We start from the raw sequence: 15,273 nt of genomic DNA, 5'->3' as shown, positions 1-15,273 counted from the left end.
TTTTTTTTTCTTTTTCTTTCTTCCTCTAAAAGAAAAAGGAAACCATTAAAAAAAAATTTTTTTTTGACCTGGCACCATGCCTCACGCCTGTAATGCTAGCACTTTGGGAGGCCGAGGCAGGCTGATCACCAGGTCAAGAGATCGAGACCATCCTAGCCAACATGGTGAAATCTATCTCTACTAAAAATATGAAAATTAGCAGGGTATGGTGGCACATGCCTGTAATCTCAGCTACTTAGGAGGCTGAAACAGGAGAACTGCTTGAACCTGGGAAGTAGAGGTTGCAGTGAGCCTAGATCACGCCACTGCACTCCATCCTGGCAACAGAGCAGACTCTGTCTCAAAAATAAAAAAAATTTTTTTTAAGGACTACATCGTTCTTTTCTTTGTTAGTGTCTTTGGGATCTATTGAATTGTGTATTTATTTCCTCCAGACACAGCAGCAGATTGCTGTCCAGGGACAGCAAGTGGCACAGACTGCTGAAGGGCAGACCATCGTCTATCAGCCAGTTAATGCAGATGGCACCATTCTCCAGCAAGGTAAGTGTACCCATAAGTTTCCCTAGGACTTCTTGGGGCAATTTTTTTGTCCCTTAGGCAGCTGACATCTTTAGAATTTTAGTGGTGAACTTGACACCACATACGTTTGGACCAAAAAAAAAAAAAAGGGTTTCCTCTAGCTCTCCAATGATTGTTGGTTTTTTGTTACCATCCATGACCAACAGTGATTCCATGTGTAGGAGTTCCTACAGTGGCTGTTAATCTAGGGATTGTGTAAGCATTTAGGGAAGAAGTATTTCTAAATAGAAGATTAGAAATAGTTTATTAGTAAAGAGAAATAGATAAAAAATCAGGTTGGCTTTAGAGTGCTATTGCGGCTTATGTTATTTTTCTGGTTCACTCGATTTCCTTATATAACAATATATATACAGCACTTTTACTAAGAAGAGTTCTCAAAGAGCCTCCAGTCTAGTAAGAAAGACGTGAACAAATAGATACAATTTAGGGCCCTCGCAGAAGTATGTTCTAGGAGTAGATAATGTAAATAATGGAGAGATCTGTTTGGCCCAGAAGCAGGAGTGCATGAACTGAACTTGAAGGCTTTTAGAAGCACTTGTTAGTCAAGTAGTTAAATCAAAAAAGGACATCTTTGTTAGATTCCATGACTTTGTGATTGAAAATTTGCAATATACAAGGTCCAGAGAGTGCAGTAACTATATGCTCTTGTATAATTCAGGGGCGGCCCTGAACTGGATTGAGCCCAGGCAAGAGCTGAAACAGAATGATGAACAAACCCTCAAGTGTCGCTGTTGATAGTTGGGGGGCTTGGAATGCTTGGTTTAATTTTAAGTTTTAATACTACAACTGACTCATTGTCAGTTTGAGATAAAGTATAAGTTTATACAATCTCTGTCCTGAAGCAGATTGCTCATATGTCCAAGAGCAATAGGTATAGCTAGTCAGGGTGACCTATAGAAGAGGAGGCCTCCAAACCTTTTCACCTTTTGAAAACTGCTAAGGACAGAGTTACTCACAACTGGGACCTAGACACTTAATAGAATTTCAGATATTGTGATTACTTGGATTATATGTAGCACACCAGAATGAGAGAGTACTTTTTCTCCCTTTGTGTTTTTCAGTGTGTTTTGCCAGGATGAATGAATGTGTACCAGATAGAAGAGGGACTAACTGTGTTCCCTTCTTTCTGTTCTGTGTGCCTGTTTTTTGTTTGTTTTATGTTTTGTTTTCTTAAAGTTACAGTCCCTGTTTCAGGCATGATCACTATCCCAGCAGCCAGTTTGGCAGGAGCACAGATTGTTCAGACAGGAGCCAATACCAACACAACCAGCAGTGGGCAAGGGACTGTCACTGTGACACTACCAGTGGCGGGCAATGTGGTCAATTCAGGAGGAATGGTCATGGTAAGAAAATGTATTCTTCAGCTTTGTCTTTGAAATTTTCTTGAACATGCAACTTGATGCCTCATGAAATCTGTTTATTATACCGACCTCTTGGGATTGAAATTGATCCTTAGGGCACTGTCAGTAATCTACTTTTACAATAACATTATGACAAACCATAATTCATTCTGAGCACCTACTATGTGCCAGGGACTAGTCTAGATGCTGGAGATAAAGCAATGGATAAATAGTGATTTTATGCAATTCTTTTCAGAATTCAAATAATGAAGGGAAGAATATACTAATCTTTGAGAATTGGAAAGTAGTATTGTCCATGATGGATGAAATAAGGAAGAAGCTAAAAATCAGAAAGATTGTAATTGATAGAGAAACAAAAAAAAAATGTGTGATGTAAATGTATTGGGAAGATACGAAGAGTTGGGTGGTGTGAGTGAAAGCTAAATCCTCATGTCAAAATGGGATGTTAAATGCATAAATTAACAATGAGTAACGGAGGTCTGGACATAGTAAAGGAAGCTATGAAAAGAAACAGACAAAGCGTGACTCAGTGGCATACACCTATAGTCCTAGTTATTTGGGAGGCTAAAGGAGGAAGATGGCTTAAGTCCAGAAGTTTGAGCTCAGCCTCGGCAACGTAGAGAGATCTTGTCTCTACTAACTAAATGATAAATAATTTTTAGAAAAGAATCAATATAGTTATTCAAAGTGGTTATAGTTCGGAAAGAGCTGCTGGGTACAGGCATCTGTTACTTGTTTTCACGTATATTTAGTACAGTGTTTTCTTGGTGTTTTTAAAGAAGAATTAGGATTGAATTATAACTTAACTATTATTTTTATAAATACAGACATTTAGTAGCACCTGGTCTATATATTTTTGTGCTGTTTTCTGTCTTATGACTACTATTCCTGACCATTAGATGGCAGCAGAAATATCTAGAGCCACAGGTAGACATGAATTTGGGCATGGTTATATTGTTTCTCAAGGTGGCACCTGAACCCTCTATGACACAGTATCTGGGGTGTTTGTTTAAAGTGCAGATCTTTAGTGTAAATTTCTCCAGGGATCTGCATTTACCCAAGTACCCTCTAAAAGTTACTTTTTGTGGCATTTAGAAAAAAATGGATGAAGAGGAACCAAAAAACTGTTTCTATGTCCATACTTCACGCCATCAACAAGCTCTGGTTTTCTGTTCACACAGATGGTTCCTGGGGCTGGCTCTGTGCCTGCTATCCAAAGAATCCCTCTACCTGGAGCAGAGATGCTTGAAGAAGAGCCTCTCTACGTGAATGCCAAACAATACCACCGTATTCTTAAGAGGAGGCAAGCCCGGGCTAAACTGGAGGCGGAAGGGAAAATTCCGAAGGAGAGGAGGGTATGTATAACATTGCGAAGGACAAAGGAGAGGAGGATAGAAGAGTTCTACTTTTGAAATTATCTTTTATATGGCTTGTTTTCTTGAGTAACTTCCAAACAATTGACGTTAGGTACTTGTTATCTCTGATAAGAATTAGCATTTGTTATTACTGTATGTAACTGCAGTTATAACAACAAAAACAAACAGTGGCTTAAGTAAAATTTTATTCCTTTTCCTACGTAAAAGTAGAGCAGAGATAAATTATCCTGGACTGATAGCACATTTTCACAGTTGTCAAGACCTGTTTCACTGCTCTAATATTGCTAGGGTGCAAAATACAGAATTTGATTTACTAAGATTCCTACTTAGGCTCCAACCTAGGAAGAAAGGGAACAAGAAAGGTACCCTTTCTTTTTCTTTCCTTTTTTTGTGTGACAAAGTCTTGGTCTATCTCCCAGGCAGGAGTGCAGTGGTACAATCTTGGCTTACTGCAACCTTCACCTTCCAGGTTTAAGCAATTCTCCTACCTCAGCCTCCTGAGTAGCTGGGATTACAGGTGTGTCCCACCACGCCTGGCTAATTTTTGTATTTTTGGGTTTTTTTTTTTTTTTTTTTTTTTTTTTTTTTTGGAGACACAGTCTTGCTCTGTCACCAGGCTGGACCGCAGTGGCACAATCTCGGCTCACTGCAATCGCTGCCTCCTGGGTTCAAGCAATTCTCCTGCCTCAGCCTCTGGAGTAGCTGGGACTACAGGCGTGCACCACCACGTCCAGCTAATTTTTTTTGTATTTTTTAGTAGAAATGGGATTTCACCATGTTGGCCAGAATGGTCTCAATCTCTTGACCTCATGATCCACCCGCCTCGGCCTCCCAAAGTGCTGGGATTAGAGGCGTGAGCCACCGCGCCTGGCCAATTTTTGTATTTTTAGTGGAGACGGAGTTTCACCATGTTGGCCAGGCTGGTTTCGAACTCCTGATCCCAGGAGATCCACTTGGCCTTGGGTTCCCAAAGTGCTAGAATTATAGGTGTCAGCCACCACCCCTGGCCAGTTACCCTTTCTTACAAGGAAACTTTCAAGAAGTTCTGTACCTTTTACTAGCCACAATTAAGTTACCTGATCACACTTACATGCAGATAAGGCTAGGAAAGTCCAGCCAGGTATGGTGGCAAATGCCTGTAGTTCTACTTGGGAGGCTAAGGTAGGAGAATCACAGGAGCCTAGGAATTTGAGGCTGCTGTGATTCATGATCATGCCACTGCAGTCCAGCAGCAAGGGTGTCGGCATGAGGCCCCGTTTGTAAAATAATAATAATCAACTTTAATGCCAGGAGAGTCTTCACTGAACACTCATTTCCCCAAATGAAATTTGGCCTGTTGTTACAGCAGAAGGGTAGGGTATATATTGGGAAGTATAGGTGGTAATCTCTGTTATACTTTTTAAAATTCATGCTGTAAGCATTCACATTCTTACAGTAGTTATATATGGTTAGCTGTCTTACTAGGTGTTTTCTCCAAAGCTTTCATCATCATTCTAAGTCATAATTGTCCCTGTGGCTTTGATCCCAGTTGTCTTAAACTTTGGAGAATGGAATTTGTACACTAGATAACTGCTGGCTCTGGATAGTATTAATAGTTAAATGGTTTTCTCGTTTTAGAAATACCTGCATGAGTCCCGGCACCGTCATGCCATGGCACGGAAGCGTGGTGAGGGTGGACGATTTTTCTCTCCAAAGGAAAAGGATAGTCCCCATATGCAGGTAAAAAGACTTACACCTTTTATTTTTCTCTTTATTACCTTGTATTGACTTGAGTTGAAGCCTTCAGCAGTGTCCTCTTGCTATGTTCATACTCTGGGACTACTCACATTCCCTAAACTGGATGCAATCTGTGTCTCTTTAGATTCTCTTTTATCCTAAAATCACTAGGCCAGGCATGGTGGCTCATGCCTGTAATCCCAACACTTGGGGAGACTGAGGTGGGAAGCCCAGGATTTGAAGACCAGCCTGGGAAACATGGCAAAACCCCATCTCTACAAAAAATACAAAAACTATGCAGGTCTGGTGATGCATGCCTGTAGTCCCAGCTACTTGGCGGTTTGAGATGGGAGGATCGCTTGAGCCCAGGAGGTTGAGGCTACAGTGAACCAGGATGGCACCACTGCACTCCAGCCTGGGCAGTGAGACCCTGTCTCAAGAAGAAAGAATATTAAAGGTTTTTAATCCAGTGGTCTTTATTTGCTCTTTATCAGTTATTACTGTTAATTCTTTCTAGAAAATTGCAGTTTTCTTAATTTTCAAGGAACAAGTTTTATTTTTATTGAACAAGTTTTATTACCCCATCACAAATATAATTTGAATGTTTACTTTTTTCCCTTCTGATGTGAGCCTGGTCTAATCCTCTCGTCTTTGGCTTAGATTTATAAAATAGCTGCCTAATTTCCTTTCTTCTACTCTTGTCCCCCTGTAGCCTACTTGCCACATCTTACTGTGATCTTTTTTCAATGTTTATCCTATCGAGTCACTGTTCTGATCAAGCTCCTTCAAACCCCACCCCTTCCCATTTGCACTTGGACTGAAATCCCAAGTGTTTACTACCACGGCCAGCAAAGCCTTGCATGCTCTAGCTCCTGTCTACCTCTAACTTCTTTTCTACTTCTTGGTCTCTGTGCTTTTGCTTACTGTTCATTGGTCTGTTTCCTGCCATGGGCCTTTGTCCTTAGAATTTTCAGTCTATATGCCCTTTAATGGCATCTTTTTTCATGGCTGTCTTCCTATCTGCTAGGTCTTAGTTTATTAAATACCCTAGCCTACCCTATCTAGACTAGGTCTCTTCTCTCTGTTTTCTTAAAACATCTTGCTTTTCTTTTTTGGGGTGGGAGGAAGTAGGAGTTGCCCAAGCTGCAGGTATGATTATGGCTCACTGTAGCCTTGACCTCCCAGGCTCAAGTGATCCTCCCACTTTAGCCTCCCAAGTAGCTGGGATTATAGCCACACGCCACCATGCCCAGCTAATTTTGTACTTTTAGTAGAGACGGGGTTTCTCCATGTTGGTTAAGCTGGTCTCAAACTCCTAGGCTCAATCGATCCTCCCACATCAGCCTCCCAAAGTGCTAAGATTACAGGGACACACCATAGCACTTGGCCCTTTTCTTTACAGTGTGATAATAATTAAGTTTTTGAATTTTTTCAAGATGGTTTCCTTCACTAGACTGTAAGGTGAATAGAGCGCAGAGAATTTTTTTGTTCTCTGTTGTATTTATTGAACTTACTTCAATTTAAGTTGTATTTAATTTAGATGTATTTATTGGGTTTAATATCCAGTTCTGAACCAAGCAATCAGTGTTTCTTGAATTAATAGATTCCTCCCATTTACTGACACTTCATTCTATATGAACATCACATTCCACCTGCACTACTGCAATATCCATCAAATTAATCTCCAGTTTCCTCTAATTGACCTTATATAGTACTGCCAGATGGTTATAGAACTTTTTTTTTTTTAACTGCCAGTCCCCAGATCAAGGATACATGCTATTAATAAATAGTTCCTCATTTCTTAACTGCATCAAATCTCAAACTATTTCTATATATCATCTAAGCAACTTTGCCTTATCACCTCTCTCAATAATCAAACTCAGTTTCCTCAGTGTCCCCCACAAATGAACCCTAACAACTCTTTCAGTGCTACTAGTCCTCACCTGTAGTGTGAGAGCTCCTCCTTTCTCATTGCTATTCATTCATACAGTGTATGAATGTGGGCCTGCCAGATACAGGAGGGCATTGTGCCATGTGCTAACAATATGATGTTGGTCAATTCAGCCTCTTTTTATTTTTATCTGTAAAGTGGAATACTGTTGATACTTCTCCACAGGAGTGTTGTAGGGATTTCATTCAGTAATCCACTATTAGGCATCTATGTAGCACCATACCTAGTGCATGGCAAGTTCAGTAAATGCTAGTTATTGTTTTTGCTCATTGTTCAAGACCCAGTCTTCCATCTCCAGAAGTCTTTCAGCTTTTTCTCATATCCTCCCTACCAAGGTTTCAGAGCCTTGGTATGGGAGAACTAAAGGTGGTTCTTGCAGAGTGTTGCACAAAGCTTCCAAGGATTTATTGTTAACACTGAAGGTCTTAAGTGAGAAACAGCATACAGAGTTCAATGGAAAGAAGATTAAACGGGAGTCAAGAGTTGGGGGTTAGCCTTTGCTGGCGCCTAACTTTCTGACCCTAGTCCAGGCAAATCACTTTACCCATCTGGCCTTTAGATTTACCTGTAAAAAGAGTACATCAAAGTGTATAGGTTCTAATGATTCTTTCCAGCTCTGCTAAGTACTCAGTATTTAAATGATGATCAAAAAACAATGACAAAAATATAGCATGACATGGTTTCTCTGGGTCTTTTCCTTAGCCACATGAATACCCTTAACCCGTAAGTATAGAGAACAACACAAGATTCTTAGGAAAGAGATACACTAACAGTTCTGGAGTGTTTCACCATGGAGTGCAAACCAGATTTAAAATTTTTAAGAATAAGGTTTATTGTCTCTTCTTTCCTAATGGGGCTGCACTTTAAGCCATGTATGTAGACTTAAGATATATTACAAACCTTTGATTTACTTAGTAAAGTAGTGTGTATTCTCTTGAGGATAAGTAGAGAGCCATGAGTTCCTGTTGCTTTTGCAAAGGACTTTAATCATCATGTCATCTTTGTCTCTAGGATCCAAACCAAGCCGATGAAGAAGCAATGACACAGATCATCCGAGTGTCCTAACCCCAGGCCATGTGATGGAGCTGATCAAAGTCCTGTTCCTCACCAGTTTCTCACTGTTCCAGGAAATCAATCAACTCATCCAGTGGGACATTGACGATCACATTCTGCCCTTTTCTACAGGACAGAAGCCACTTAGTTTTCAATAAGTGGCTCAGTATTACAATTGCAGCGATGCCTGGAAAATTGAAGTTGCAAGCCTTTGTCTTACTCTTTCAGTCAGGACCTATTTCACACTGTTGATGCCATTGACATTTCATGGATTCAGATGATGCAAGGAGACACACGCCAGCCCAGCAGTACTTAAAGCACTTATGTTGACTGGTGAAGTCAGCCATCTCAGCAGGGAAGAACAACCTTCTCAACCAAAACTGCAGTCAGGAAAGCAGCAGCCCACTCCTTCCCATGGAATTTAGACAGCATTTATCTCTCTGGTAGGGGATCTCACACTGAGTAACTGAATGGACGCTTTGTATTCAGAGATGGCTTCCAGGCAAGGAAGTTCTATCTTGTGATATGGAAACAATAAATTCCTGAGGTACATTCTTCTCATCTGTGGTAATAATAAGAATTTCTGTCTGCCCAGGTGGTAGGTTGATATTTCTGAACTCAAGCCAAGAAAAAGCTAACTCTGGGATAGAATGATAAAAGACTGAAGCACTAAAAATATACATTGCTGAATCTCTTTTTCTAGCTTTGAAAAGTTGTGGTCTGCTTGTCCCTCTGTTGACTGGTCATCTGAACCATAGTACTTGCTGTGGCTACTTCTAAGACAACGTAGAGAGTATTGGACCTTGAAACTGCCTTTCCTGAGTAGAGAACAAGACTATTCAACAACTTCTTTATTGAAGCACTGAGGACATTTGTAGTAACTCCTAAAGGGAGAGCCAAACTAGAGATTTTCAATCATAGACTTTGTGACAGCATCTGGGGAACTGAAAGGTTCATGTGTTTCAGCCTAGGAGGAGAGAGGGGGAGACGGAGAGAGAGAGTAGCATGTACACCCATACGTTCTAGAGCATAATTCTCCAGTAGATGGATACCTGGAATGGATCATTAAGATGAAGAGAGTAATTCACATTTACTCTAGAACCTTTAACAAGCACTGAAAGGAAGAAATCTGAGATTTGATCCTTGACAATTTCTGGAAAGCACTGATCAGTCACGCTGTCCCGGACAGAGTCCAGGTTACCCACTAGAGCCTGAAGTGGATGTTGGCTTCACTCCCGCAGCACAATGCTAGCCCTAGAAAAGCATTCTCGTTCTTCCCATGGCAGCTGATTCTTTGGTGCCAGTTTTCATGTTTTCTCCATAGGCCTTTTGCAGAAAAGTTTTCTCATTGCATCCGTAACTGTGAGAATAAACTGCAGACTAGAAATAGACATGCCTGCAGGGTCAGGAACTGGGCCATTGTTACCAGAATGGGTTGTGCCTCAAATCTATTTCTTTTCTAGATGGTGAGCCCTGAGAGAACTAAGGTATTTCAGAAGAGTTGGCTGTCTTCTCTGGAAACAAGGAAAACCCAATAATTCTGAGGAACATTGGGGTTAAATACCAAGAATAAAGATTAGGTCTTTCTTATTTGACTTCAGCTTAACTGTATTAAGACAGAAAATAAATTAAGCTCTGTAAAAACACCACAAGATGAGATCATTGTAATGATAGAGGTACAGAGCTATGCAAAGGAAACAGGAAGTGGAATCTTCCCAGTCCCAGGGATCTGGTAATCCATCCAGGCTTCCAGATGTCAAAGTGCTGATCCTTTGGTAAGCTCACTAGAAACTTCTGGCTCTCTATAAATAGAGTTTCAGATATTAATGTTATTCAGTAAGTCCCAGGTTTTTCAGAGGATAGATTATTAACAATGAGGAATTTATATTCCTTGGTTAATCTAGGAGTCTAAGATGCAGAGTTCAGAAATTACTCAGATCTAACTGAGTGCTTAAGCCGCCAACAGTTATGCTATTTATTTGTGTCTGTAAGTTTGTACATAGTAATGCCAGCCTTGTTGCTGAATTTTTTATTTGGGGGTGGGGGGATGAGTTTGAATTTTGTTTTGTTTGAAATGCTTCAGTTGTCATTTTGTCATTGCATTTCAAATAGCTCATGACCCTTTTCTTGTGGTCACTTTAGCACACCATAGTAGCCCACAAAGTGGGGGCAGGATATTGACGTTCAGATTTTTTTCTTTGTTACTAGTTCTTTTATTCATTTTTATTTGTGACTCTAGTGATGACTTCACAGATGCAGAATGGATGGATAAATGAATAATTGGTTTAATGCCTAGTTATGCCACTTGAGTTTTTTTTTTGTTTGTTTTTTTTTGGCAGGATAATTTTAAGTGTATATATTTTAACTGCACTGGTACATTGAACATGTCAGTGTCTATACCACTGGACCAACAGAGCATTTTGTGGCTATAGGGTGCCTGATAATAATGTCTTGATTTTTCTTTGGGACTCAACTATATCGAAGGTTTTTCCCCTAGCGGTATGGGGGGTACAGGTGATCGATCATTGATGTCATTGCAATTGTTATTTTTAAAAATAAATTTATAAAAACACCAAAAAGTAATTTGACTTTTGAGGAATCTGCAACTCGTAGTTTCTAGGTTGTGTTTCCAATGTTGAAATTGTGACCTCCACCGACGAGACATGTGTGCATGGGGATGGTGTCTCTGTAGGCAGTGTCAAACTTGTAATGTCTGGGCCTCTTGGCTTTATCTCCCCTTAATTTCTTCCCCTGGCCCTTCCATTTTCTGTCACTGCAGGCTGATCATACATTTGATGCTACTACTGAAAGTGTTTATCAAAATGTGATGAAGTAATTCCATGAGGAAAATTAGCCCTTAACACAAAAGCAGCCTTGATTAGGTACTGTAGAATTTCAGATAGTGAAGATGTACTTTTTAGATTTTGTTATATTTCCCCAGAAGACCAACACAAAAACACTTTTCTGATGGTTAAAAATCCACAGCATGCTCACCTTGTTAAGTGCCAGGAATCTAAGCAACAACGACTAGACGCCTCCGATATGCCATTATCACACACAAGAGACAAACGCCCCGGGAAGCATTCATGATGAAACCAGTAGACCTGCCCTGGCAGCTAAAAGAGGAGAAACTCTTCTTGACAATGAAAGAAAGGGGCTGACGGTATTTGATAGCTTTAGGCAAACTGTACTTAAGAAAAAAACACTGAGTTTGCCTTAGATTTATGCCAATGGAACTTGCCCTTACCAAATTCAGACATGACCCAAGATTCTACTCTGTGGTATGGAGAAAAGACCTCGATATGTATCTCACATCAGTGACTTGATCGTAGGAGCTCGTCACCTCCCCTGTTTCCAGGAGATTAGAAAAGACAGCAGCTTAGCTCCCCTGAAAACGCCGACTGCCGCAACTCCAGTGCCTTCTCGCGGAAGTCGGCCTGGCGAAGGCTGCTGGAAGCTGGTGGGGCGGGGACTGCGGCCGCTTCCGATTGGCATTGCCCCAAGGAAGCCTGTGCGGATTGGTAGGCGGGAGGGCCCCAGCAGAGCCTGCGGTGCGGATTGGCTGCTTACACGGCTAGACCCTGTTTCCGGTTCCTAGGCAGGCAATCATGGTGACCGGCGAGCTGGAGGCGGCACCGCCTCTGTGGCCGGTGGAGGCCCGCTGGGCGGGGCTGCTTCCCGACCTTCTGGTCTTTCAGAAACCGTGGGGATCGGAAGCTGAGGTCGCCACTGCCCAGGGCGTCTTCCTAGGCGTCCATGTGACGGGTGAGGGCGAGGGCTGGCACTTCAGTCTCCTGGCCTGCCGGAGAGGCGGCTGTTGGGCCTGAGCTGCGACGGTTACAAGCCTGGCCTCCCGCGAGCTAAGGCACAGTTTAATTTCTTGCCGCGGCTTCCGCAGGAAACTTTGAGGGTCTTCGTTTTAGCGAGAGAGGACACCTTTTGGGATGAACCAGCTTAGCCCTTGAGTTCGCCTCAAAGATGATGAAATTGAAACTCGGAGAGAGGAGAGGATTTTTACAGGACCACGTGGCAGGCTTTGAACCCGTTTCTCCCAACCCCGAGCATTTTCCATTAAGTGTTGTTTCAGACAATTATTTTATTCGTTCATTCATTCTTGGCGTCCATAAGCATGTGCCTGCCGTTGTTCTAGGATGTAGCGATCTAGCAGCCACTTCTGAGAGTCGTTCATTTAAACAAATACTCTGTGTCAGGGATATGAAGATGGGTAATACCAGGTACCTGTCTTCACCGTGTGAGTTCTACATGAAGCTTAAATCCATTTCCCTTGTCAGTCTTTCTCTAGCCAGACATGAGGAGGAGTTCTATGGCTTCCCATAGCCAGGCAGCCTAAGAGAGTGGAGGAAAGAGCTGGCTCCAGGTGAAAAGGGCACTATCTCCAGCTCCTGGAAGCAAAGAGGGTGGTCTCCTAGATTCCCCAGTGGCCCCGGCAACCAGCCTGGCCATGAATAGTTTCTAAGTTACACCAGGTTAATGGATAAAGGAATTACTCAGCTTGAAGGGATCTGTTTCCTTTACACTAGCCAGATGTGTGGGGAGAAGGGGGCCAAAGAGTTGAGGATTTTCAGTTAACATGGTGACTTCTGCTTTGTTGGTCAGGGTTTACAGCATTAATGGACAGGTTCAGCCTGACCTGCAAGTCGGAACATGACATGGACAAACTGGCCTACATCTTCAGTTATTACATTAGTGACATCGTGGAGCGTGAGTGAGCATTGTAGGGTAACAAGATGTGGTGCTGGGCTCCTGGGGATTTATAAAAGAAGGGGGCCAGAAGTACTTTAAAACAGGTACTAAAAGGTCATTCCTTTAGCAGCATTCATCTTTGGTTTCTTCAAGTTGCCACTGAAAAGCTAGATCTTTGCCTATTATCTGCCATTCTACCTAGTCTCACATTCTATTGACTCAATGTTCAAAGGCGGGGAGGGGGAGCTAATTTACTTTGCACATTTGTATTTTATTTCAAAATAAAGTATTCTTTAGGTTGTCTCGTATCATAATAATGTATCTCAAGCGTGTATATAGACATAATTTATAAAACACCTTTTTATTCTATTATTACATTTTGATCCAGTGAGGAAAGAATAGGTGTTTTCTTATGTTCTGTCATGTATTAAGCTTTTAGATATTCGTCAAATGTCCAATATCTGGAAAAAAACTCAACTGTGCAGTACGCATGTTTTAAGTGCCTACTCTGTGATAAGCACTGTAATAGGTGCAGGCGAGGCAAGAACTCACTCTTGAACTTTTTAGTCGGGCGTACCCAACAGAAATTATTCCGACCTTATTATGCCTTTTAGTACTTACGTAACATTCCCATCGTTTACTGACAGTGCCTTATATGCTTCTGTCCAACATTCTGAGATTCACCAGAGTAATGACCACTTTGTGGCACTTTGTGGCATCTCCATTAAGAATTTCATTATCGGGCCGGGCGCGGTGGCTCAAGCCTGTAATCCCAGCACTTTGGGAGGCCGAGGCGGGTGGATCACAAGGTCAAGAGATCGAGACCATCCTGGTCAACATGGTGAAACCCCGTCTCTACTAAAACTACAAAAAATTAGCTGGGCATGGTGGCGCGTGTCTGTAGTCCCAGCTACTCAGGAGGCTGAGGCAGGAGAATTGCCTGAACCCAGGAGGCAGAGGTTGCGGTGAGCCGAGATTGCGCCATTGCACTCCAGCCTGGGTAACAAGAGCGAAACTCCGTCTCAAAAAAAAAAAAAAAAAAAAAGAATTTCATTATCTGGCTCACCCCTTATCCTTAAGGAACACATATGAAACGTCTTTTGCTTTTTCTCATCAGGTTTGGATGAAGGGGAAGATAAAAATTCTCTATGGTGTATGTACTCTAATACAAGCAACTGCTGCGTACTCGAAATACAGGGGAAAGTAAGACAGAGTATCTGCCCTCATGGAGTTTCCACTTTAGTGGGACAGATAGTAAGTACATTAATTGTAGCTTATACATTCTATTAAGGAAAACAACATAGTATAGTGGTAAAAAGAAACCACAAAATAATTTTAGGGTGGTCATAGGAAGCTTCTCTGAGGAGGTATTATTATTATTATTATTATTTGAGACAGAGTCTCACTCTGTCGCCAGGTGCCAGGCTGGAGTGCAGTGGCACAATTTCGGCTGACTGCAACCTCTGCCTCCCGGGTTTAAACAGTTCTCCTGCCTCAGCCTCCCGAGTAGCTGGGACTACAGGCGCACACCACCATGCCCAGCTAATTTTTGTATTTTTAGTACAGACGGGGTTTCACCATGTTGGCCAGGATGGTCTCGATCTCTTGACCTCGTGATCTGCCCGCCTCAGCCTCCCAAAGTGCTGGGATTACAGGCTTGAGCCACTGCGCCCGGCCGAGCAGGTATTATTCAAGCTGACACATGAAGGATGGGGGGAATAGCTTGTGAAGAGCAAGGGGTAAAGCATTTCAGGCAGATTACTAAGTGCAAATGTTCTGAGACAGGAGAGAGCCCAGCATGCTCTAGGAACTAACAGAAAGCCAATGCAGCCAAAGCATAGCTGGCAGGATGAAGAGTGGTTTGAGGCAAGGTTGGGAGAAGGTATCTGTGAGATCACCAAGCTCTGTAGTCCATAGTAAAGAGTTGGAATTATATATTTCTGTATAAATGAAAACTGTGGAAAGCTCTAGCAGGAGAGTCATATGATCTGATTAACACTTTAAAGCTGATTTTGGCTACCTTGTGGAGATTGAATGCTAGTGGAGAGTGAATAATAAGAATAGAAGCTGGAAGAGGCAATTGTTCTAGAGAGAGGATGGAGATTTGGTCTAAAGCAGTGGTTCTCAACTTCAGCTGTGGTTGCATGAGGAGCTTTTTAATTGTCTTTAAAAAAATTTTTTTTAATATTTATTCATTTATTTAGAGACAAAGTCTCACTCTGTTGTGCAGGCTGGAATGCAGCGGTGCGATCTCAGCTGACCACAATCTCCGCCTCCCAAGTTCAAGCGATTTCTGCTTCAGCCTCCTAAGTAGCTGGCATTACAGGTGGACACCACCACACCCAACTAATTTTTGTATTTTTAGTAGAGGTGGGCTTTCACCACATTGATCAGGCTGGTCTCGAACTCCTGACCTTGTGATCCATGTGCCTCAGCCTCCCAAAGTGCTGGGATTACAGGTGNGGGGTGGGGGGTACTGGGGTCTCAGTATGTTGCTCAGGTTTGTCTTGAACTCTTGAGCTTAAAAGGTTCT

General features: G+C 42.1%; 1 protein-coding gene across 10 annotated transcripts in view; it reads left to right on the top strand.

Annotated features, from left to right (window-relative positions):
• NFYA (nuclear transcription factor Y subunit alpha) overlaps positions 1-10,606 on the top strand; it is a 29,498-nt gene extending 18,892 nt beyond the window's left edge. For 4 of the 10 annotated variants that reach the window (XM_037732513.1, XM_017511738.2, XM_037732512.1 and 1 more), the window contains 5 exons: positions 435-540; positions 1,756-1,922; positions 3,122-3,295; positions 4,934-5,035; positions 7,995-10,606. In XM_037732513.1, the coding sequence (XP_037588441.1) occupies positions 435-540; positions 1,756-1,922; positions 3,122-3,295; positions 4,934-5,035; positions 7,995-8,048 (603 nt within the window). In that variant the 3' untranslated portion in view covers positions 8,049-10,606. The remainder of the gene's footprint in view (positions 1-434; positions 541-1,755; positions 1,923-3,121; positions 3,296-4,933; positions 5,036-7,994) is intronic. The other 6 variants (XM_037732516.1, XM_037732515.1, XM_037732514.1 and 3 more) reach the window with 5 other exon arrangements.
• Positions 10,607-15,273: the final 4,667 nt, after the last annotated feature.

This window comes from Cebus imitator, unplaced genomic scaffold (assembly GCF_001604975.1).
Source record: "Cebus imitator isolate Cc_AM_T3 unplaced genomic scaffold, Cebus_imitator-1.0 Scaffold451, whole genome shotgun sequence".
Taxonomy (NCBI): Eukaryota; Metazoa; Chordata; class Mammalia; order Primates; family Cebidae; genus Cebus; species Cebus imitator.
This window is presented reverse-complemented; position numbering and strand designations above follow the sequence as displayed.